Consider the following 24486-nt stretch of genomic DNA (forward strand, 5'->3'; position numbering starts at 1 on the left):
CTTATTTCAGGGCCATCCATGTAGGGGTTCCACTTGAGTTGTTGCACAGCTGTATTTATCTTGGCAAGTGGATTCAAGAAGGGTGCGTGACTTGTACATACCTTGATCTACTTCTGATGACAACCATCTCAGCCTACTGAACACTGGAAGACAGCCCATATTTCACATTGGACATCAACTATGGACCTCACTTTTAATACATTGTTGGAGTGAATAGAGAACCACATAGGGTTCAGGTGAAGTGCAAATCAGTCCAAGTGTCAGAGGCTAGTGTTTCTCAGTAGAAATTCAAGAGGATACAACTGGCAGTATTAATTTATTTTCAAAGAGATATGTTCATAGGCTGTTTTCTATAGTTAAAATTTTCATAATTTACTGTACGGTATTAAGGTATTTTTAATATCTTGGATCTTATAGTCTTTTATTTAATTTTTTTTCCTAATAGATAACTTAATCATTTTCCTGACAACTACATACTGAGTAATTAGAAATCCTTTTAAAGAGGAAGTTACTGTGCCTCTGGAAGACTTTGGTCCCTCTTAACGAGTTGGTGTCGTTCCACTGGAAAGAATAAAGGATATATAGAAAATGCTACAAGTCGACTAAACAAATTTTACTTACATAAAGCTATTTACTGATGAAATATTCCTGTACATGGTTTTAGCTTATTACAATCAAAACTAAGTGATAACCCAGAAGGATTATACAGCACTAATGGTTTTGACTAAATTTTAAGATCAAACTAGTAGAAATATCATGCAATAAAAATAGAGCACCATAGACAGGAACTTTAGACTTTGCCTGTGGAACAGGTTTCTACAGTCAATAAACAGGTATGATAAATTATGTAGAACAGAACAATAATAAACGATGCATGATTGCAGTAACTAGTGACATGGTCCTCAGACCTCAGACAAATTGAGAAATTAAAACCTAACAAATCCCCAGGCCTTGATGAATTGTTTGCAAGGGTTTTAAAGGAATGTAAAAAGGAACTTTGCAAACCTTTGGCTAATCTTTTCAACATATCACTACAAACTGGCATGGTGCCTGATGGGTGACAGGTCCTTAGCTTCAAACTATAGATTAATGAGCCTTACCTCCACAGTGGGAAAATTTATGGAATCAATAACTGCCGAGGCAATTCGTAGCCATCTTGATAGGCATAAATTGATAAATGAATCTCAGCGCAGTTTTACTAAGGGGGGTTCCTGTCTTAAGAATTTACTAACTTTTTTCGCTAAGGTGTTTGAGGAGGTGGACCATGGTAGTGAATATGATATTGTGTATGTGGACTTCAGTAGGGCTTTCGATAGAGTTCCACATCGGAGACTTTTGAGGAAACTTAAGGTACACGGAATAGGAGAAATTTTTTCCTGGTTAGAGGCGTGGTTGATAAATGGGCAGCAAAGAGTTTGCATAAATGGGGAGAAATCAGAATGGGGGCATGCCACAAGCGGTGTTCCACAGGGGTCAGTGTTGGGCCCCTTGTTGTTCACAGTTTACGTGGACAATATGGATGAGGGAATAAATAGCAACATAGGAGAGTTTGCTGATGACACCAAAGTAGGCCGTCCAATCATTCTAATGAGGACATTAGTGCGCTCCAGGATGATTTGAATAGACGGATGCAGTGGTCGGAGAAGTGGCAGATGCAGTTTGATATAAACAGGTGCAGGGTGCTAAATGTTGGACAGGAGAATAACCATGCCACTTATAAACTGAATATTGTAGATCTTAATACTACTGATTGCGAAAAGGATTTAGGAGTTCTGATTAGCAGTAATCTGAAACCACGACAACAGTGCATAAGTGTTTGCAATAAAGCTAACAGAATCCTTGGCTTCATATCAAGAAGTATAAATAATAGAAGTCCTCAGGTTGTTCTTCAACTCTATATATCCTTGGTTAGGCCTAATTTAGATTATGCTGCACAGTTCTGGTCACCATATTACAGAATGGATATAAACACTGGAAAACGTACAGAGGGGGATGACAAAGTTGATCCCACGTATCAGAAATCTTCCCTATGAGGATACACTAAGGGCCCTGAATCTGCACCCTCTAGAATGGAAAACAGGATTAAATAAAGGTGAAGTAAATAGCATGCTGAAAATATCCAGCCAAGACAGGACTTGTAGCAATGGTTTCAAGTTGGACAAATTCAGATTCAGGAAGGATGGGTGGAGCAAACTCCCAAGTACCGTCGTAGAAGCTAAGACCTTGTGTAGTTTTAAAAATAGGTTGGATAAATACATGAGTGGGTGTGAGTTGAACCTGACTAGCTTGGGTTACCAGGTCTGGTGCTGTGCTCCTTCCTTAAGTGGAAGTGACCTGACTAGGTGGTCATTGTTCTAGGCTGGGGGGTGGCATGGACCTGCTTTGCATGGGTCAGTAGGTCTGTTGCAGTGTTCCTTCTTTCATATATTCTTATGTATGCACAAGTAAATTTATACAAGTGTAGTCAGGCTAGGTCAGTGAGGTCACTAGGTTAAATTAGGCAGGAGCACTGTACGGGTGGTCTACTGGTCCTTAAAGTGCCCCCTGTTCATTTATGTAATATGAACTGACAACAAGTTTGGCCAAACTGAAAGCTCTAATTATGTTGGACTGCAGTTTGTATATACATTAATGCAGCTTCTAGGCATCCATGTCATGTTTTGTCCCTTTCCTTTATGACCAGTTGGGCATAGTTCCAGGATATCAGGTGTGAAGCCTGGTCCCTCCCTATTATGCTGGCATTATCGAGTCCTGCAGGCACACTGGTGTTTTTCCAACCTGATCTATAGGTGTCTTACATCTGATAATTACCATCACATGTAATGTAGATACCTGCACTGCCATGGTCCTGGCAGTTGTCTTGCTGCATAATCAAATCTGATAGTGCTGGACATGATAATGGCAACACCTATGTTACTCTTGGTGAGGGTGGGTGTAGTATATCCTGCAGTGTGGCCTGTAAGTAGGCCAATCTTGCATGCACAGTTCCTGCAATCCCAGGTCGTGTGTACAGAAAATTTTAGTGTCCACAAGGTGCTTTAAAAATGTTGCACTCTTCCTCCAGATATTTTGGACTGTAGATCATCTAGGTATGTTAAAACATGCCATTGAGTGCACCTAGTTTGGTTCCTTAGTCATGGTGCAAGTATCAGTGTATATCATATATACTTGTTGACTGGCTGTCAGTACACTTTGAATTTGAAGTGGCTGTCTTGATTAATGAGAATTATGTCAAGGAAAGGAAAAGCATCATTAGCTTCCTCTTCTAAGGTTAACTGAATAGACAGTTCCATGCTGAGGCTGTTCTTGAGGTTGTCTAGGTTGAGTCTTTTGGAGGTGATGAGCAGTATATCCACATAATAAAGTCATGTGACCACTTTTAGTATGATGCTGTTGACTCTTTCTGCCTCTGGCAATTCCATTACAGATTTGCCAGAAATGCACTCATCTGGTGAGGCACATGGACATGCCTAAAACCTACAAGAATGACATGATGCACTACTCACACCATGACTGCAAAAATCAAGAGATGCATACACTGGCATGTTTTTATGTACCTAGGGGATTTGTAGCCCAGAATACTGGAGGAAAATTGCAACATTCATAGAGGAATATTCCAGACACTAAAGTTTTTCATACAAAATCTTCCCAATTGCCAAAACCGAAGAACACCAAAAGAACTCGTCTTTCCTACAGGCCACACAGCAGGATATATTACAACCACTCTTGCCAAGAGCAGGATAAGTGTTGTCACTATCACATCCAGCACTATCAAAGATTTGACTAGACAAAAAGATAACTGCTAGAGCCATGATAATACAAGTACAGTGGAACCTCGGTTTTCATATGCTCTAGTTTGTATGTAAAACTATAGTTATTCTCTATAAAATGTATTCTTCGTTAATATTTTTGGGTGGCTGGAATGGATTAATTGGATTTACATTATTTATGGGAAATATTAACAAAAAATACATTTTATAGAGAATAACTATAGTTTTACATACAAACTAGGGCATACGAAAATCGAGGTTTCGTTATATCTACATCATTCCATGTGGTTGTGACCACAAATACATATACCTTCATAGCCTACAGATTAGGTTTACAGAATACCATGCCTCTATACCAACAATGCCTGCATGATACATATAACAATTGTATTACAATTTTCTTTAATGTTTGGCAACATTAAGTAGTTTCACTTGTTTTAACAGATAAATGTACTATAAATATAGCACTCATAAAATAAAATACTGAACAGAACCTACTTTCTCTGATATGGTGGTGGATCTGGCCGAGACAAAGTTGCATAGTCCTCAAAACGACGACTGTGGTGAAAAATGCTATTATAAATCTTGTCACATCAGCTTCAAAGTTGCAATTAAAAAATTTTTGTAAGAATAATTTAAAATTTAGTTAGGACAAAAAACCTATAAATAATGCACTGCTTACTTCAATAAAAGGATATGAGCACCAATTTAAATTACTAATACTGTATACAGGAGGGCCCCGCTTATACAACAGGTCAGGTTCCAGATTACCGCTGTAAAGTAAAACATAACCTTTTTTCACTTTCAAATGCATATAGAAGTATGATAACATGTTTACACTATCACATATTAAATGAGCAATAGAGCTAGGCCTAAAAAATGCATATACAGTACACACATTACTTTTTTTTTTTAACACATCAGCAGTTTCCCCACTGAGGCAGGGTGACCCAAAAAGAAAGAAAAACCCAAAAAGAAAACAACTTTCATCATCATTCAACACTTTTGTCGTATGGGGTTCGGTAGGAGAAATGAGGGTTGAAGGGAGACACACTTGTTGGATGGTAACACCATGTATTGTCAGACTGTGATGAGAGGCGGGAGCCCAGGCCTGCCTGCTGCCTGGATGTCTATACGCCAAGTGAGAGCGAGGCAGAACGTCTCACACTGACTCAGGCTGTACCCCGTGACGTCATACAGTCACAGGCCTAGGGAGCTTCTATATAAAGCACATGGATGGTACTATGATACTCAGCTAATCTATATAACACATATAAGGGGATCAGCAACTATGCTGACAGCTCGGTCATGTTACGTATGTCGTCTCGACATAGACTACTATGCTATAGGCTGAACAGGCAGGTGGTTCTGGGCTGATTCTATACAATAACAAATTCATATATATATAACTTAGAACTAATGGATGGTATCATAATGGATGTTAACATAATGAGTTTTACATAATGGGTGTTAACGTAATGAGTTTTAACGTAATGCATTACGACTTATAAGAACAAATCATTGAACAATATGGATGGAATTGATCGATCGATCTGTATTCATGCACTCTACGGATTCTGAGGAAGAATAAATAAATATATATATATATATATATATATATATATATATATATATATATATATATATATATATATTTATTTATATTTTTATTTATTATCACACTGGCCGATTCCCACCAAGGCAGGGTGGCCCGAAAAAGAAAAACTTTCACCATCATTCACTCCATCACTGTCTTGCCAGAAGGGTGCTTTACACTACAGTTTTTAAACTGCAACATTAACACCCCTCCTTCAGAGTGCAGGCACTGTACTTCCCATCTCCAGGACTCAAGTCCGGCCTGCCGGTTTCCCTGAATCCCTTCATAAATGTTACTTTGCTCACACTCCAACAGCACGTCAAGTATTAAAAACCATTTGTCTCCATTCACTCCTATCAAACACGCTCACGCATGCCTGCTGGAAGTCCAAGCCCCTCGCACACAAAACCTCCTTTACCCCCTCCCTCCAACCCTTCCTAGGCCGACCCCTACCCCGCCTTCCTTCCACTACAGACTGATACACTCTTGAAGTTATTCTGTTTCGCTCCATTCTCTCTACATGTCCGAACCACCTCAACAACCCTTCCTCAGCCCTCTGGACAACAGTTTTGGTAATCCCGCACCTCCTCCTAACTTCCAAACTACGAATTCTCTGCATTATATTCACACCACACATTGCCCTCAGACATGACATCTCCACTGCCTCCAGCCTTCTCCTCGCTGCAACATTCATCACCCATGCTTCACACCCATATAAGAGCGTTGGTAAAACTATACTCTCATACATTCCCCTCTTTGCCTCCAAGGACAAAGTTCTCTGTCTCCACAGACTCCTAAGTGCACCACTCACTCTTTTTCCCTCATCAATTCTATGATTCACCTCATCTTTCATAGACCCATCCGCTGACACGTCCACTCCCAAATATCTGAATACGTTCACCTCCTCCATACTCTCTCCCTCCAATCTGATATTCAATCTTTCATCACCTAATCTTTTTGTTATCCTCATAACCTTACTCTTTCCTGTATTCACCTTTAATTTTCTTCTTTTGCACACCCTACCAAATTCATCCACCAATCTCTGCAGCTTCTCTTCAGAATCTCCCAAGAGCACAGTGTCATCAGCAAAGAGCAGCTGTGACAACTCCCACCCTGTGTGTGATTCTTTATCTTTTAACTCCCCGCCTCTTGCCAAGACCCTCGCATTTACTTCTCTTACAACCCCATCTATAAATATATTAAACAACCACGGTGACATCACACATCCTTGTCTAAGGCCTACTTTTACTGGGAAAAAATTTCCCTCTTTTCTACATACTCTAACTTGAGCCTCACTATCCTCGTAAAAACTCTTCACTGCTTTCAGTAACCTACCTCCTACACCATACACTTGCAACATCTGCCACATTGCCCCCCTATCCACCCTGTCATATATTTATATATATATATATATATATATATATACACACACACACACACACACACACACACACACACACACACACACACACACACACACACAACCAACTTGTTTGAAAAAAATAAATAAATAAATAAATATACAAGGTGAAATTTTTCTGTCTCATGAACATGCAAGATTTCAGGTACGTCTTGCTACTTCTACTTACACTTAGGTCACACTACACATACATGTACAAGCACATATATACACACCCCTCTGGGTTTTCTTCTATTTTCTTTCTAGTTCTTATTCTTGTTTATTTTCTCTTATCTCCATGGGGAAGTGGAACAGAATTCTTCCTCCGTAAGCCATGCGTGTTGTAAGAGGCGACTAAAATGCCGGGAGCAAGGGGCTAGTAACCTCTTCTCCTGTATATATTACTAAATGTAAAAGGAGAAACTTTCGTTTTTCCTTTTGGGCCACCCTGCCTCGGTGGGATACGGCCGGTGTGTTGAAAGAAAGAAGGTGAAATTAACAACAAAGGCATCTGGTGCACTCAGATCATTACTGTCAAAATCTCAGAATAAGGAGGGAACGTGAACACAAAAAAAAAAATTCTGAAAAAACTGATCAGTTAATAACAAAACACAAAGTTGACAATTTCCTTCATCTCTGACATCTAATTATACAGACTATGTACATTTAAACCCAATTCTGCGAGGGTGAGGTTTACATATGCAGAATGGTTATCATCTCTAGGAGGATCGAATTCCTCTGCAATGGCTAACACATGCCTTGACTGAGGGAGATCTGGACGAGTATCTACAAAAGAAACTTGTGGGTTTCTCATTACTTGTTGAGTACGCAAAGAGTAACGACATTCAGGTTGATTATCTGACTGAGTATTTGAGGTAGAGGGTACAGAGTCAAGAGGATTTTCAGCATCTGTCACATTAGTCTGGGTAGCAATATCATCAACATCGCATACTAATTTCATATGATCTAAATGCGATTCTTTGTACTTACCAGTAGTAATTTCTCTAACCTTATACTTATTGCCAGAGATATGATCTACAACTCGATAAGGACCGACAAACTTTTGATCGAGCTTAGGCATTGCGGATGTTTTGTTGAAATTCGTCAGCATTACTCTTGAACCTACTTTAACTTTTGACGGCTTAGCACGGCTATTAGTTACTCTAGTAAATTCTGCTGTTGATTTATGAAGTGTTTCATGGATTCTTCTAAAAACACTCTGAGCTATGAAATCATCAGGGTTGTAATTAGGTTTCGGAGTGGAATATAACAACTCATAGGGTAAACGCTTGTCTACACCATACAATGCATAATGTGGAGTATCACCTATGGAAGCATTGTAAGCAGAATTTATGGCACATTGAACATCTGGTATAACTTCATCCCAAGTTTCACTATTGGGGTTGATAGTGGCTCTCAAGACATCAAGTACCTTCTTATTGGTTCGTTCAGCTAACCCATTGCTGGCAGGATGATGAGGAACAATGGTGGATTTAGAGATCTTGTACAAAGTACACAAATTTTCAAGAATCTCATTACAGAATTCACCTCCATTATCTGTTACTAAGGACTTAGGGGTGGTATGCCTGCAGATAATGCGTTCTTTAAACGCTTTAGCTACTGTCTCTGCAGTCTTATCTGCAATAGGAACTAACTCACAATATCTGGTGAAATGGTCTACCATAACACACAGATGTTTGTTGCCTTGGAGGGAACATTTAAAATTAGTTAACAAATCAAGGGCAACTCTTTCCCACGGTTTGCTAGTGGTTGGGTACACTTGGATTGGATTAGGACCATTGACATTTCCTTTATGTTGCATACATACACTACATTTCTTAACATACTCTGAAATGTCAGTTGCCATACGTGGCCAAAAGCACTTCATTCTGGCTTGTTTCACAGAATGATCCATACCAGGGTGTGCAACACCTGGTGCATCATGAACTAGCTGTAGAGCTACGTTCACTAGCGACTGTGAAATTACTAACTGGTACACTCTTCTGCTTGGAGTACCCAACTCGGCTGTTCGATACAGTAATTCTTGGCTCATTACAAAGTCACTGATGGGTGCTGGTGGATTCACAGTCAGAATAAGATCTTCCTGGAGCAGGAATCGAATCACCAGAACACAAGGGATCGGTTCTCTCTTACTGGAGGAATGAACAAACTCGGTGGAGTGGATGACTCTCCCCGGTTGAAAAAATTAACGCTATAACATGCAATATGAGCAAGGGAGAACGAATCTACTATCTCTCACTACAAGCACAGGGGAAAAGAAATGAACACGGTGAACAATGCTGATATTCAACTGAGTCGCACACAGTGACACGAGGTATCAGCTATAAAGAAACTTCACTTACAAACGTTAACAACATGTGAAAGTTACTCGAGAATTAACTTCTTACATTGCACGAATTACTGTCAACTAGGATGGGATCACCATCTGGAACACAAGGAACAACAACAGACACTCTAGTGAGAGCACTAGCCGCAACAGAGACGTCTTTCTGCATACGGCATGTGATATCAACAAGTGATGGCATTACTAGTTTCAAGTAATCGTTTTCCGACAAGGCATCCCCTGTGGAGAAACTACTACTTGGACTAGCAGGCATTACAGAGATAGGCTGAGCACTCAAGGCAGTCTGAGTGTCCTCGGACACTTAAGGCAATACACTATCTTGAATGTCTGAAGGTGTAGGTGGAACACAGATGGGAGTGACAGAGTTACTAGTGCCTGACCGCTCAGCTACGTTAATAAGTAATGAACGAATCTATAGGAACTTAATCTGAACTTCACATTTCGCAGCACTTTAACAAATCTCAGATACAAGCTGTGAGAACAAACACATTGCTCAAGGGCTAGGTATTGTCTTTCAGTCAGTAAGGGAATACTGGTACTGTGGACTGATTCATATTGACTTTGACTGGCATGATACACTAAGTGAACATTCAAAAGTGACTGGGACATGTTCTCAGGGAACTTACTCTAGGGCATAAGGCAAAAAAAAATAGAAAGAATAAAAGAAAATGTAACTAAGGAACACACAACACAGTGAACTTAAATGGGAAGAAAATGCTTAACTATTCTGCATAAGTAATTAAAAATTGACAGGTCACACTGTAAGCAAGGAAACTCACACAAGAAAATACTCAACTGAATAAACAACACTTTGAAAATCAAGAGAACTTGTACTTTACTCAAATCTAATTTGCTCAACTTTACTTTAAAATTGAATGAATGGCACAGTCTTTACTCTCAATGCAATAGGGAAATTCAACAATAAAATGATGAATCAATCAAAAATGTTAAATTGGACTCAATAAATCTTGTGCAAAATTAAGACAAACTGGGAGAACAATTCACTAAAAATAAAATAAAATGGCACACAAAGAATAAAATATTATGCACAGAACAGAGCATAAGAAACTGCACTGAAATAAACTGTAGCAATACTGCAAATAACAATTGCTAATCAAAAGTACTGCACATACTACATAAAATTTCTGCAAGAAAAATTTTAATGGCAACACAATGCTTGCACAAGAATTATTGCAAAATGAGTCAATGTGCAATAAAAAAAATTACACACACAAGAAAATACAGTTTACAAGAATAAAAAATTATTATCAAGGAATGAACTGAGTGAACACTTTAACTCTTAATTGCAGCTTAAGCAACACTTACTGAACAAGCAAAAGAACAATTTACTTTAAAAGAAGAGCTCAAAAATTGCACTAAGAGTAAATTTGTTCAATGAAACATGAAAATAGTAGATGCAAAAACACAGAACAAAAGGTTTGAACACTTACAGTGATGCAGAACACAACACATCAATATAAACACAATACTAGAATTTTCTTGCTATGGAACTTGGTGTGAAAAATTTGGAAAAAATAATTTTCTTGCTTGCACAAAATAATGGCACTATTGTCTGTGGAAATAAGACAAATTAGACACTGGCTAAATGAAAGGAATTAACACAAAAATGTTCAACACACAACAAAACAAGAATACACAAATGCTGGGAGGAAAATATAACAGACAACACTGAGTTGTGATCCAGAATAAGAGGTAATAAATTACTGAATTACTTCACTGCGATACTGTGAACACAAGGTGATTGTGAAGTGGAAACACAAGTTCTATACTGCTCATATGTGTTGCACACAAGGAAAAAACACTAAGGTACTTACTTCAAGTGTATAAAAAAAGAAGCACAACACAACAGACATAAGATAATGCATGGAAATTAACACTGAATTAAGAAGAAAAAAAAATATTGAAAACAGTATATAATAAACACTGAGTCTAATCAAGAGTTACTGAATGTCACTAAGAAATCACTGGAAACACAAAAAGAAATGTCTCAACACTCGCAAATGTCTCTATGAAAAATATTATCACTGTAGCGGCTTGGTGAAGAATTAGGCAGAAGGTGGAAGGTTGGAGGATGGAGGCTATCGTCTCGTGGCTGGCTACTGTCCACACATGATCGTAGAATTTGCACTTACATCGACGATTGACTCACACAGGAGGCTTTCAAAGGTGGCGCCACTGACGAAAGAATACACTCAAGCTCTTGACCCCTATGTGGTCCTTAAAATATGGTGCTAGGACCCGTAAGAGTACAAAAACAGTGGTAGTGGTATGTGAGTGAGGCAGCTGAGGCAGGGCGGTAGTGGGACACACCGCGTGGTGACTGGGCCTATGGAATGAACGGCGTAAGCCTCACTGGGGACACCCTCACTGGCGCGAAAACACTAAGCCGGCTGGCTTAAAACAAACCCACGAAATACCACAACACCACAGGGATGAAAAAGCACTCAGAATGGCTTGGAGCTTGAAGCACAAGCGATGAAGACTGTACCCACGTGGTTTGCTGAGTACTGGGTTAGTCACCTGGGTTAGTTGCTGGCTGGCTTGGCTTATCTTAACCCTTCACACAGAATGGCTTGATAACTTCTAACGATGAGCACAGCAGGGGTGGAAAGCTGGTTTGGCAGGCAAAGGCTGGATGGAGTAGGCTAGGCTGACTGACTCCCTCACCACAGACTGGCTGCTGGCTTATTTTGCAAACTCGGGTCAACCCCTCGGGAGTGATGCAAATAAGCAGATAAACACTAATACAAGGAGACTGACCAGTGAATAATGTAGAGACTGGTAGAAGCTTGGTCGGGGTAGCTGGCTTGAGGTAGCTGGCCGGCTAGGTCGGCCTAGCGTCAGGAGATGGCGACCGGCTCAGTAGAAATTTATCTCCAGAAATCGCTGTAATCGTCAGAATTACAGGCCCTCTGTTGCCACCAATTTGTCGTATGGGGTTCGGTAGGAGAAACGAGGGTTGAAGGGAGACACACTTGTTGGATGGTAACACTATGTATTGTCAGACTGTGATGAGAGGCAGGAGCCCAGGCCTGCCTGCTGCCTGGATGTCTATACGCCGAGTGAGAGTGAGGCAGCGCGTCTCACACTGACTCAAGCTGTACCCCGTGACGTCATACAGTCACAGGCCTAGGGAGCTTCTATATAAAGCACATGGATGGTACTATGATACTCAGCTAATCTATATAACATATATAAGGGGATCAGCAACTATGCTGACACTTTCACCATCATTCGTACATAATCATTGTCTTTGCAGAGGCACTCAGATGCGACAATTTAGACATCTCTCCAAACTGCCAATATCCCAAACCCCTCCTTTAAAGTGCAGGCATTGTATTTCCCATTTCCAGGACTCTAAGTCCGGCTAACTGGTTTCCCTGAATCCCTTCACAAAATATTACCCTGCTCACACTCCAACAGCTCATCAGGTCCCAAAAACTATTCGTCTCCATTCACTCCTATCTGACATGCTCACGCATGCTTGCTAGAAGTCAAAGCCCCTCGCCCACAAAACCTCCTTTACCCTCTCCCTCTAACCTTTTTCAGGAACGACCCCTACTCCACCTTCTTTCCACTACAGATTTATATGCTCTCCAAGTCATTCTACTTTGTTCCTATCTCCCTAAATGACCAAACCACCTCTTCAGCCCTCTGACAAACTTTTAGTAACTCCACACCTTCTCCTAATTTCCACACTATGAATTCTCTGATTAATATTTACACCACACATTGCCCATAGACAGGATATCTTACCTTTAACCCTTTGACTGTTTTCGACGTATAAATACGTCTTACGAGCCAATGTTTCTGACGTATATATACTCAATAATTCTAGCGGCTTCAAATCAAGTGGGAGAAAGCTGGTAGGCCCACATGTGAGAGAATGGGTCTGTGTGGTCAGTGTGCACCACATAAAAAAAATCCTGCAGCACACATTGCGTAATGAGAAAAAAAAACTCTGATCGTTTTTTTGGAATAAAACGCCGACTTTGAGGTGTAATTTCGTATAGTATTTATCGTTGTATTCGCGTTTTCATGGTCTTAGGTGATAAAATGGAAAACATACTACAGAAATAGAGATGATTTTCATTACTTTTACGATGAAAACGACCTTGAAACTGAGCTCAAAGTAGCGGAAATGTTCGATTTTTACCAATGTTCAAGAGTAAATAAATCACACCACACGTCCAATACACGTCAACTGGGGAGTCTAATATTCTTTCACTAGTGCACTGATATTATTTATACCATTTTTACAATAATGCAGTCGTCTGCATAACAGTAAATTTTGTATTTTTTTGTATGAATAAAAAATCAAAATAGAAAGCAATAATAATATAAGAGGGGCCTAGAGATGTGACTAATGAACAGAGCATATGTTATTTTAGTGCCACGAATGTCTACCTTGTTTATTCTGGACCCTATTTTGAAATTGGCATCTTTTTTATTTTGCGTGAAATTGGCCAAATTGCCAATTTCTGACCACCATATTGGGTAGTCCAAATTAGTAAATGGGAGGTTTCTTGTACTCAGCTGATAGATAAAATGGAGTTCTAAAGAAATAGCTATGAGTTTGGTCAACTGGAACAATGGAATTGGCTGAAAATAGGGCTCAAAGTCGGCGAAATCGCCGATACGCATATGTCGCCGAGACCGCTAACTTCGCGGGAGTATAATTCCACGAGTTTTCGACCAAATTTCAAACTTTTGGTGTCATTAACATCGGGAAAAGATTCTCTATCATTTCATAAGAAAAAATAATTTTTTTTTTTTTCAAAAATTGAGCGACATAGAATGACAGTTTCAGAGAGGGGCCTGAAACAGTCAAAGGGTTAAATATTTTCATCATTAGCTTATAGTGAGTGGTGAATATATTTACTGTAGGAAGTCTGAATAAATGAAGAAGGAGTATAACTGAAAACTGCTGTATTAGCAAAATGGCATAAAGCGGAGCCCTCCTCTAGTACACAAGTAACTTGATATACAAATATTGCTCTTTAACACATCTTGTACAAGTATCAACTGTGTACTCAATATTACATCTCAATGCCATTTACACCATAAAAGATATGTACATCATTTATATTCTCTCAAAGTATTGCAATAATAACTGACCATGGTATTGTGATTTAATTCACATTTAAAGACATTGCTATTCTTACCTAAGTGTGGAATTTCGAGGGAGAGTGGATGAAGGACTAGCTGTACGTGAGCGAGTAAGAGTATCAGCCTGAGTGGTGGTAGTTGCAGTAGAAGGATGAGGTGAATGTTCACGACCCTTCAGAGTACGCAGAGCCTCTGTAGCTCGGTGGATGCTAGCATACTGAACCATCTGGATATCCTGGCCCGTAGGGATGCTATCACAACAAATTGGGTACACATTTTATGCTTTGGATGATTTGCAATAAAGATTTTGACAAGTCATTTATCTTGGATTCATGAGAAATTAAAATTGAACATCTGCTAGGAAGATAGAATACAAGAAGCAAAACTGTGTGTGTGTGTGTGTCATGCCAAATAGGTAAAACTGGTCAATTAGCAAGAACTTGATTAAAATTGAGTCCTTTCTAAAATTTTCTCTTATACATTTAAAGATTTATTTTTGCATTTGTGTTAATGTAAAAATAAAAAAAAAATTGTACCAAAAGAACCTAAGGAAACTTCCCTAACCTTATTATAACAAGCACAGTTTAATTTAGTCCAATCCAACTAAATATATTTTATACAAGCTCATAATAATTTAATAATAAACAAACACAATGAAATATATTTTTTTTGTTAGGTTCAGAATGATTTCTGTGAAATTATTGCATACACAAATTTTTTGCTTGCCCTATTCGGCAAGAAGTGCGTTGCTATACGTATAAGCCAAAATCAAAAGTTTTACATATTCGGCACGACATGCACACACACACACGCACGCACACACTAGAGGACAGGAGAGATAGGAGGAACATGATAACATATAAAATACCGAGAGGAATTGACAAGATGGACAGAGACAATGTTCCAGAGATGGGACACAGCAACAAGGGGACACAGTTGGAACTTGAAGACAGATGAATCACAGGGATGTTATTAAGTATTTCTTCAGTCACATAGTAGTCAGGAAGTAGAATACTAGTTTGAGAAGCATTGTAGTGGAGGAAGGATCCATTCATAGCTTTAAGCAGAGGTATGATAAAGCTAATGGTGCAGGGAGAGTGACCCAGTAGCAGCCAGTGAAGAGGTGGGGCCAGGAGCTATGACTCGACCCCTGCAACCACAACTAGGTGAGCACACACGCACACACATTTATTTATTTATTTTTAACGGCCATTTCCCACCGAGGCAGGGGGACCCAAAAAGAAAAACTCAAAAAGAAAAAAACTTTCAGCATTGTTCACACTTTCACCATTCAACACTTTTAGCATTAAGAATTATACATAAGAGGACCATATCACCAATTAATCTTGTCAAATTGTAACTGTTTTTACAAAGTACATATTTAAATATGATAAATATAGAAAACATGACCAATAATATTTTTATTTGCCAAAAATTTTAGTTAAATGAAACAGAATGCCTTGGAACACCATATTAGTACTAAAGTATAGGTAAATATTTTACTAGTAAAGCTCACAAAAATACAAATCAGTGATTATGTGTTAGTGAAAATCTAGTTTATATTAATGGTTGGGCTAAGAATAAAAAAGGTAAGAAGGTTCTGTTTATTGGTAGACTTGGATTTGGTAAATATATACAAGCATCGACTATTTTATGAAACTTTTAAAATTTACTGTACATGATCAAGCACTGTACCCATCAAGGGATGGAATGCCTTGGTGATGAAGGCCTTTTGATCCAAGGAATTGGAGCTACCTTCATCCCTTCCTTGGATTGAACATGATTATCTAATACTCAAGGCTCTTTTGGGCCCTTAGGGGTGCAACACTTCCCCATGACAGCACTAATAAATACTGCATACTAATTTACTGAATGGCTAATGGAAGTCTCCACCTTGAAACAAAACAATTATGTTGCTGTTAAGGATTATTTACAAACTGTACACATAACTAAAGTTAATATATATGTCATTCAGATACCAAGTACTACTGCTATTTTTAGTTTTTAAATTAATACATTTCCACACCATTTAGTAAGAACGAAAAAAAATTGTTTACTTTCAAATTACTGTACATACCCATGTATGGGTTGAGATTTTAAGACCAATTTTTTTTAAGAAATAAGTTGAGGGTCAATTTATTCATGGATACTCTTAAAAGGTTGAAATTCTGACATATTGAGGGCCTACCACAAACTAGATTCATACTTTGGTACAGCATCAAGACATAAGCTACACTCGGTAAGCATATTCCACCTTAAATATACAAATAAATTTGATAATATCCAATAGTTCATTATGATCTCTTTCTTCACTTGTTTACCTAACAGAGTACTGCAGTAGGACTACTGGCCCATACTAAGCAGGTCCTACTCAAATGCAACCTTTCCTCATTCATATATTTCTCCAACCTACTTTTAAAGTTACCCATAGTTTTAGTTTCAATAATCAAAAGAAGGAGAGAGGCAGAGGAGGGAAGGAGGCAAAAAAAAAGATGGAGGCCCTACCCCCACCCTGAATCACAATCTAATTTTTTGGGTAACTTTAAAAATAAGCTGGACAAATACATGAGTAAGCAAGGTTGGATCTGGGCAAGACTTGCCTAGAATGAACCTGTAAGCCTGCTGCAGTGTTCCTTTACTTTTATTAATTGTCATTTTCATTACACTGCCCCTCTTTCCTCCCAAGTTTTGGTTATATTTTGGAACCATGTGACCTTTTTTAACCCTTTCAGGGTCCGTCCCGTAGATCTACGGCTTTACGTTCAGGGTCCAAACCGTAGATCTACGCCATGAGCTCAGCTCACTCTGATAAACTGTGAGTGGTACATTTGGGCCTAGATATGAGAGAATACATCTATGTGGTATGTGTGCACCACATAAAACAGATCCTGCAGCACACTGTGTATAATGAGAGAAAAAAAATGAAATCATGATTTTTCGATTAAAACAGCAACTTTGCAGTGTTTTTTCGTATGTTTTTTATAGTTGTATTTGCGATTTCTTGGTCTCATTTGATAGAATGGAAGACATATTACAGAAATAGAGATGATTTGGATTGGTTTTAGCACTGGAAATGGCTTGAAACTGAGCTCAAAGTAGCAGAAATGTTAAATTTTTGCTGATATTCAAGAGTAAACAAACGACCTCACACGTCTAATACACGTCAGCTGGTGGGTCTAATATACATTCACAAATATGGTGATGATATTTATACAATTATTACAGTATTGCATAACAGTAAATCTTCTATTTTTTGGTGTGAATAAAAATTCATTATGTGAATAAAAAATCAAAATGGAATTTATTTGTAAAGCCTCAAAACATAACTAATGAACAGAGGAAATGTTAATTTAGTGCCAGGAATGCCTACATTGTTCATTCTGGACCCTATTTTGAAATTGGAATATTTTAAACTTTGTGTTAAATTGGCCAAATTAACAATTTCTGATCACTTTATTTTGTAGTTGAAACAGTTGACTTGGCGATTTCTTGTGCTCAATCAATAGAATAGAAGGAATACTAGTGAAATAGCTAAGAATTTGGTTGATTGGAATAATGTAATTGGCCTAAAATGGGAGTCAAAGTCGGCAAAATCGCCGATTCGTAAATATCGCTGACACATCAAAATTCGCGAGAGCATAATTTCGTCAATTTTCCACCAAATTTCGTACTTTTTGTTTTATTACCTTCACAAAAAGATTCTCTACGATTTCATAAGAAAAAATAACAAATTTTTTTTTTGAAAATTCTTGGACACTGGTGCGTGACTCCAGATTTGGGCCTTGGACCCTGAAAGGGTTAAAGTCCCTCAAACACTAGGATAGACTTATCAATTAGAATATAAAAAAAATAAATATTTTGGGGGAAAATATCAGGGGCCGACCTATACGTGGAGTCAAGTTATACCCGAGTATATACGACAAGCATCCATATAATTATAGTGTTATCCTAGAGTAATTTTAAGGTTAAATACAGATTTTATTTTGGACTTCATAATGCCAGAACTTAAAACTACTACAGAACATTTTTTTTTTTAAGTTCTAATATGAAGAGAAAGATGTGATTTTTTTTTATTTATTTTGCCAGAATTAAGATCATTTAGAAAAATCCTGGAATACACTATGATAGTGCTCTTAAAAAAAAAAAAAGTTCTGTCCTTATTTCCTGTATGTGTATGTATGCATGTGTGTGTGTGTATATATATATATATATTTTTTCAACAAAGGGTGGCCCAAAAAGAAAAACAAAAGTTTCTCTTCTTAAATTTAGTAATTTATACAAGAGAAGAGGTTACTAGCCCCTTGCCCATATACATGTATATATATATATATATATTCTTTCTTTCAACAAACCGGCCGTATCCCACCTTGCATGTTCATGAAACAGAAAAATGGACACCAGCAATCCTACCATCACGTAAAACAATTACAGGTCTTCGTTTTACACTCGCTTGGCAGGACGGTAGTACCTCCCTGGGTGGTTGCTGTCTACCAGCCTACTACCTATAACACACATTATATATATATCTTCTTTTCTTTCAACATACCAGCTGTATCCGACCGAGGTGGGGTGGCCCAAAAGGAAAAACGAAAGTTTCTCCTTTCAAATTTAATAATATATACAGGAGAAGGGGTTACTAGCCCCTTGCTCCCGGCATTTTAGTCGCCTCTTACAATACGCATGGCTTACGGAGGAAGAATTCTGTTCCACTTGAGTTGCAAAGAATGAGTTGCAGTTTTGTTGAAAAGTATCACCCTGACCAAGCTGAAACAAGCCATATCTGCAACATGTACAATGACAGTGTTGTGTCCCACTTCAGGAAAATCTTAAAGAAACGCCAGAAAAAGACCTCTCTGGATTGATATTTTGTGCAACAGGGGCCCAGTGACCCTCAAGTTGTTCCCAGTGGCATTAAAAGAAGGGAAGTAACCCCAGATAAGGACTTGCTACCTAAAGTCCTAATGGAAGGAGATTCTCCTTCCAAACAATAGTGTACAACTTCCTCCTATCCCCTCCTCCTGTCTTCCATCCACCCAGAAGTCTTCAGTAAGGGTAAGTGTAATGTTATTATTTTTTATATGCATGTACTTGATTTCTCATTGATTTCAGTACATAAATCTTTATTTAATTTGAAAAAAAAAAAATTATTTTAATATTTTTGGGTGTCTGGAACGGATTAATTTTATTTCCATTATTTCTTATGGGGAAAATGGTTTCGAGTTTTGTGAATTTCGACTTTCGGCAGGCTCTCTGGAACGGATTAATCACGAAACTCAGGGATCCGCTGTATCTTTCTTTCAACACACCGGCCGTATCCCACCGAGGCGGGGTGGCCCAAAGGGAAAAACGAAAGTTTCTCCTTTTATTTTTAGTAATATATACAGGAGAAGGGGTTACTAGCCCCTTGCTCCCGGCATTTTAGTCGCCTCTTACAACACGCATGGCTTATGGAGGAAGAATTCTGTTCCACTTCCCCATGGAGGTTTACCTGGAGAGAGTTCCGGGGGTCAACGCCCCCGCGGCCCGGTCTGTGACCAGGCCTCCTTGAGGTAAGAGCAAATAAACAAGAACAAGAACTAGAAAGAAAATAGAAGAAAATCCAAAGGGGTGTGTATATATATGCTTGTACATGTATGTGTAGTGTGACCTAATTGTAACTAGAAGTAGCAAGACGTACCTGAAATCTTGCATGTGTATGAGACAGAAAAATGGACACCAGCAATCCTACCATCATGTAAAACAATTACAGGTTTCCGTTTTACACTCACTTGGCAGGACGGTAGTACCTCCCTGGGCGGTTGCTGTCTACCAACCTACTACCTAGAATATATCTTTCTTTCTTTCTTTCAACACACCGGCCGTATCCCACCGAGGCGGGGTGGCCCAAAAGGAAAAACGAAAGTTTCTCCTTTTACATTTAGTAATATATACAGGAGAAGAGGTTACTAGCCCCTTGCTCCTGGCATTTTAGTCGCCTCTTACAACACACATAGCTTACGGAGGAAGAGTTCTGTTCCACTTCCCCATGGAGGTAAGAGGAAATAAAAAAGAACAAGAACTAGTAAGAAAAATGGAAGAAAACCAAGAGGGGTGTGTATATACATATATGCTTGTACATGTATGTGTAGTGTGACCTAAGTGTAAGTAGAAGTAGCAAGACGTACCTGAAACCTTGCATGTTTATGAGACAGAAAAATGGATACCAGCAATCCTACCATCATGTAAAACAATTACAGGTTTCCGTTTTACACTCACTTGGCAGGACGGTAGTACCTCCCTGGGCGGTTGCTGTCTACCAACCTACTACCTACATATATATATATATATATATATGTAGGTAGGGGAGGGGTGTTAATGTTGCAGTTCAAAAACTGTAGTGTAAAGCACCCTTCTGGCAAGACAGTGATGGAGTGAATGATGGTGAAAGTTTTTCTTTTTCGGGCCACCCTGCCTTGGTGGGAATCGGCCAGTGTGATAATGTTGAGTGAATGCGTGGGGAGTTTTGAATCAAGTGTGAGAGTAATGGTGGTTGGGGATTTCAATGCTAAAGTGGGTAAAAATGTTATGGAGGGAGTAGTAGGTAAATTTGGGGTGCCAGGGGTAAATGTAAATGGGAAGCCTTTAATTGAGCTATGTGTAGAAAGAAATTTGGTAATAAGTAATACATATTTTATGAAAAAGAGGATAAATAAATATACAAGGTATGATGTAGCACATAATGAAAGTAGTTTGTTAGATTATGTATTGGTGGATAAAAGGTTGATGGGTAGGCTCCAGGATGTACATGTTTATAGAGGGGCAACTGATATGTCAGATCATTATTTAGTTGTAGCTACAGTTAGAGTAAGAGGTAGATGGGAAAAGAGGAAGGTGGCAACAACAAGTAAGAGGGAGGTGAAAGTGTATAAACTAAGGGAGGAGGAAGTTCGGGCGAGATATAAGCGACTGTTGGCAGAAAGGTGGGCTAGTGCAAAGATGAGTAGTGGGGGGGTTGAAGAGGGTTGGAATAGTTTTAAAAATGCAGTATTAGAATGTGGGGCAGAAGTTTGTGGTTATAGAAGGGTGGGGGCAGGAGGAAAGAGGAGTGATTGGTGGAATGATAAAGTAAAGGGTGTGATAAAAGAGAAAAAGGTAGCTTACGAGAGGTTTTTACAAAGCAGAAGTGTTATAAGAAGAGCAGAGTATATGGAGAGTAAAAGAAAGGTGAAGAGAGTGGTGAGAGAGTGCAAAAGGAGAGCAGATGAAAGAGTGGGAGAGGCACTGTCAAGAAATTTTAATGAAAATAAGAAAAAATTTTGGAGTGAGTTTAACAAGTTAAGAAAGCCTAGGGAAAGTATGGATTTGTCCATTAAAAACAGAGTAGGGGAGTTAGTAGATGGGGAGAGGGAGGTATTAGGTAGATGGCGAGAATATTTTGAGGAACTTTTAAATGTTGAGGAAGAAAGGGAGGAGGTAATTTCATGCACTGGCCAGGGAGGTATACCATCTTTTAGGAGTGAAGAAGAGCAGAATGTAAGTGTGGTGGAGGTACGTGAGGCATTACGTAGAATGAAAGGGGGTAAAGCAGCTGGAACTGATGGGATCATGACAGAAATGTTAAAAGCAGGGGGGATATAGTGTTGGAGTGGTTGGTACTTTTGTTTAATAAATGTATGAAGAGGGGAAGGTACCTAAGGATTGACGGAGAGCATGTATAGTCCCTTTATATAAAGGGAAAGGGGACAAAAGAGATTGTAAAACTTATAGAGGAATAAGTTTACTGAGTATACCAGGAAAAGTATACGGTAGAGTTATAATTGAAAGAATTAGAGGTAAGACAGAATGTAGAATTGCGGATGAGCAAGGAGGCTTCGGAGTGGGTAGGGGATGTGTAGATCAAATGTTTACATTGAAGCATATATGTGAACAGTATTTAGATAAAGGTAGGTAAGTTTTTATTGCATTTATGGATTTAGAAAAGGCATATGATAGAGTGGATAGAGGAGCAATGTGGCAGATGTTGCAAGTTTATGGAATAGGTGGTAAGTTACTAAATGCTGTAAAGAGCTTTTATGAGGATAGTGAGGCTCAGGTTAGGGTGTGTAGAAGAGAGGGAGAATACTTCCCGGTAAAAGTAGGTCTTAGACAGGGATGTGTAATGTCACCATGGTTGTTTAATATATTTATAGATGGGGTTGTAAAAGAAGTAAATGCTAGGGTGTTCGGGAGAGGGGTGGGATTAAATTATGGGGAATCAAATTCAAAATGGGAATTGACACAGTTACTTTTTGCTGATGATACTGTGCTTATGGGAGATTCTAAAGAAAAATTGCAAAGGTTAGTGGATGAGTTTGAGAATGTGTGTAAAGGTAGAAAGTTGAAAGTGAACATAGAAAAGAGTAAGGTGATGAGGGTATCAAATGATTTAGATAAAGAAAAATTGGATATCAAATTGGGGAGGAGGAGTATGAAAGAAGTGAATGTTTTCAGATACTTGGGAGTTGACGTGTCGGCAGATGGATTTATGAAGGATGAGGTTAATCATAGAATTGATGAGGGAAAAAAGGTGAGTGGTGCCTTGAGGTATATGTGGAGTCAAAAAACGTTATCTATGGAGGCAAAGAAGGGAATGTATGAAAGTATAGTAGTACCAACACTCTTATATGGATGTGAAGCTTGGGTGGTAAATGCAGCAGCGAGGAGACGGTTGGAGGCAGTGGAGATGTCCTGTCTAAGGGCAATGTGTGGTGTAAATATTATGCAGAAAATTCGGAGTGTGGAAATTAGGAGAAGGTGTGGAGTTAATAAAAGCATTAGTCAGAGGGCAGAAGAGGGGTTGTTGAGGTGGTTTGGTCATTTAGAGAGAATGGATCAAAGTAGAATGACATGGAAAGCATATAAATCTATAGGGGAAGGAAAGAGGGGTAGGGGTCGTCCTCGAAAGGGTTGGAAAGAGGGGGTAAAGGAGGTTTTGTGGTTTTGTGGTTTTGATCCATTCTCTCTAAATGACCAAACCACCGTCTCCTCGCTGCTGCATTTACCACCCAAGCTTCACATCCATATAAGAGTGTTGGTACTACTATACTTTCATACATTCCCTTCTTTGCCTCCATAGATAACGTTTTTTGACTCCACATATACCTCAACGCACCACTCACCTTTTTTCCCTCATCAATTCTATGATTAACCTCATCCTTCATAAATCCATCTGCCGACACGTCAACTCCCAAGTATCTGAAAACATTCACTTCTTTCATACTCCTCCTCCCCAATTTGATATCCATTTTTTCTTTATCTAAATCATTTGATACCCTCATCACCTTACTCTTTTCTATGTTCACTTTCAACTTTCTACCTTTACACACATTCTCAAACTCATCCACTAACCTTTGCAATTTTTCTTTAGAATCTCCCATAAGCACAGTATCATCTGCAAAAAGTAACTGTGTCAATTCTCATTTTGAATTTGATTCCCCATAATTTAATCCCACCCCTCTCCCGAACACCCTAGCATTTACTTCTTTTACAACCCCATCTATAAATATATTAAACAACCATGGTGACATTACACATCCCTGTCTAAGACCTACTTTTACTGGGAAGTATTCTCCCTCTCTTCTACACACCCTAACCTGAGCCTCACTATCCTCATAAAAGCTCTTTACAGCATTTAGTAACTTACCACCTATTCCATAAACTTGCAACATCTGCCACATTGCTCCTCTATCCACTCTATCATATGCCTTTTCTAAATCCATAAATGCAATAAAAACTTACCTACCTTTATCCAAATACTGTTCACATATATGCTTCAATGTAAACATTTGATCTACACATCCCCTACCCACTCTGAAGCCTCCTTGCTCATCCGCAATTCTACATTCTGTCTTACCTCTAATTCTTTCAATTATAACTCTACCGTATACTTTTCTTGGTATACTCAGTAAACTTATTCCTCTATAAGTTTTACAATCTCTTTTGTCCCCTTTCCCTTTATATAAAGGGACTATACATGCTCTCCGTCAATCCTTAGGTACCTTCCCCTCTTCCATACATTTATTAAACAAAAGTACCAACCACTCCAACACTATATCCCCCCCTGCTTTTAACATTTCTGTCATGATCCCATCAGTTCCAGCTGCTTTACCCCCTTTCATTCTACATAATGCCTCACGTACCTCCACCACACTTACATTCTGCTCTTCTTCACTCCTAAAAGATGGTATACCTCCCTGGCCAGTGCATG

The 24486-nt window shown here is 38.8% G+C and overlaps 1 protein-coding gene across 3 annotated transcripts in view; it reads right to left on the reverse strand.

The window, feature by feature from the left end:
* Positions 1-409: 409 nt before the first annotated feature.
* Scgalpha (sarcoglycan alpha) overlaps positions 410-24486 on the reverse strand; it is a 68106-nt gene continuing 44029 nt past the window's right edge. For 2 of the 3 annotated variants that reach the window (XM_053796501.2, XM_053796510.2), the window contains 3 exons: positions 14318-14512; positions 4269-4328; positions 410-561 (listed from right to left, as the gene is read on the reverse strand). In XM_053796501.2, the coding sequence (XP_053652476.2) occupies positions 540-561; positions 4269-4328; positions 14318-14512 (277 nt within the window). In that variant the 3' untranslated portion in view covers positions 410-539. The remainder of the gene's footprint in view (positions 562-4268; positions 4329-14317; positions 14513-24486) is intronic. The other variant, XM_053796519.2, reaches the window with a different exon arrangement.

This window comes from Cherax quadricarinatus, chromosome 37 (genome assembly GCF_038502225.1).
Source record: "Cherax quadricarinatus isolate ZL_2023a chromosome 37, ASM3850222v1, whole genome shotgun sequence".
Taxonomy (NCBI): Eukaryota; Metazoa; Arthropoda; class Malacostraca; order Decapoda; family Parastacidae; genus Cherax; species Cherax quadricarinatus.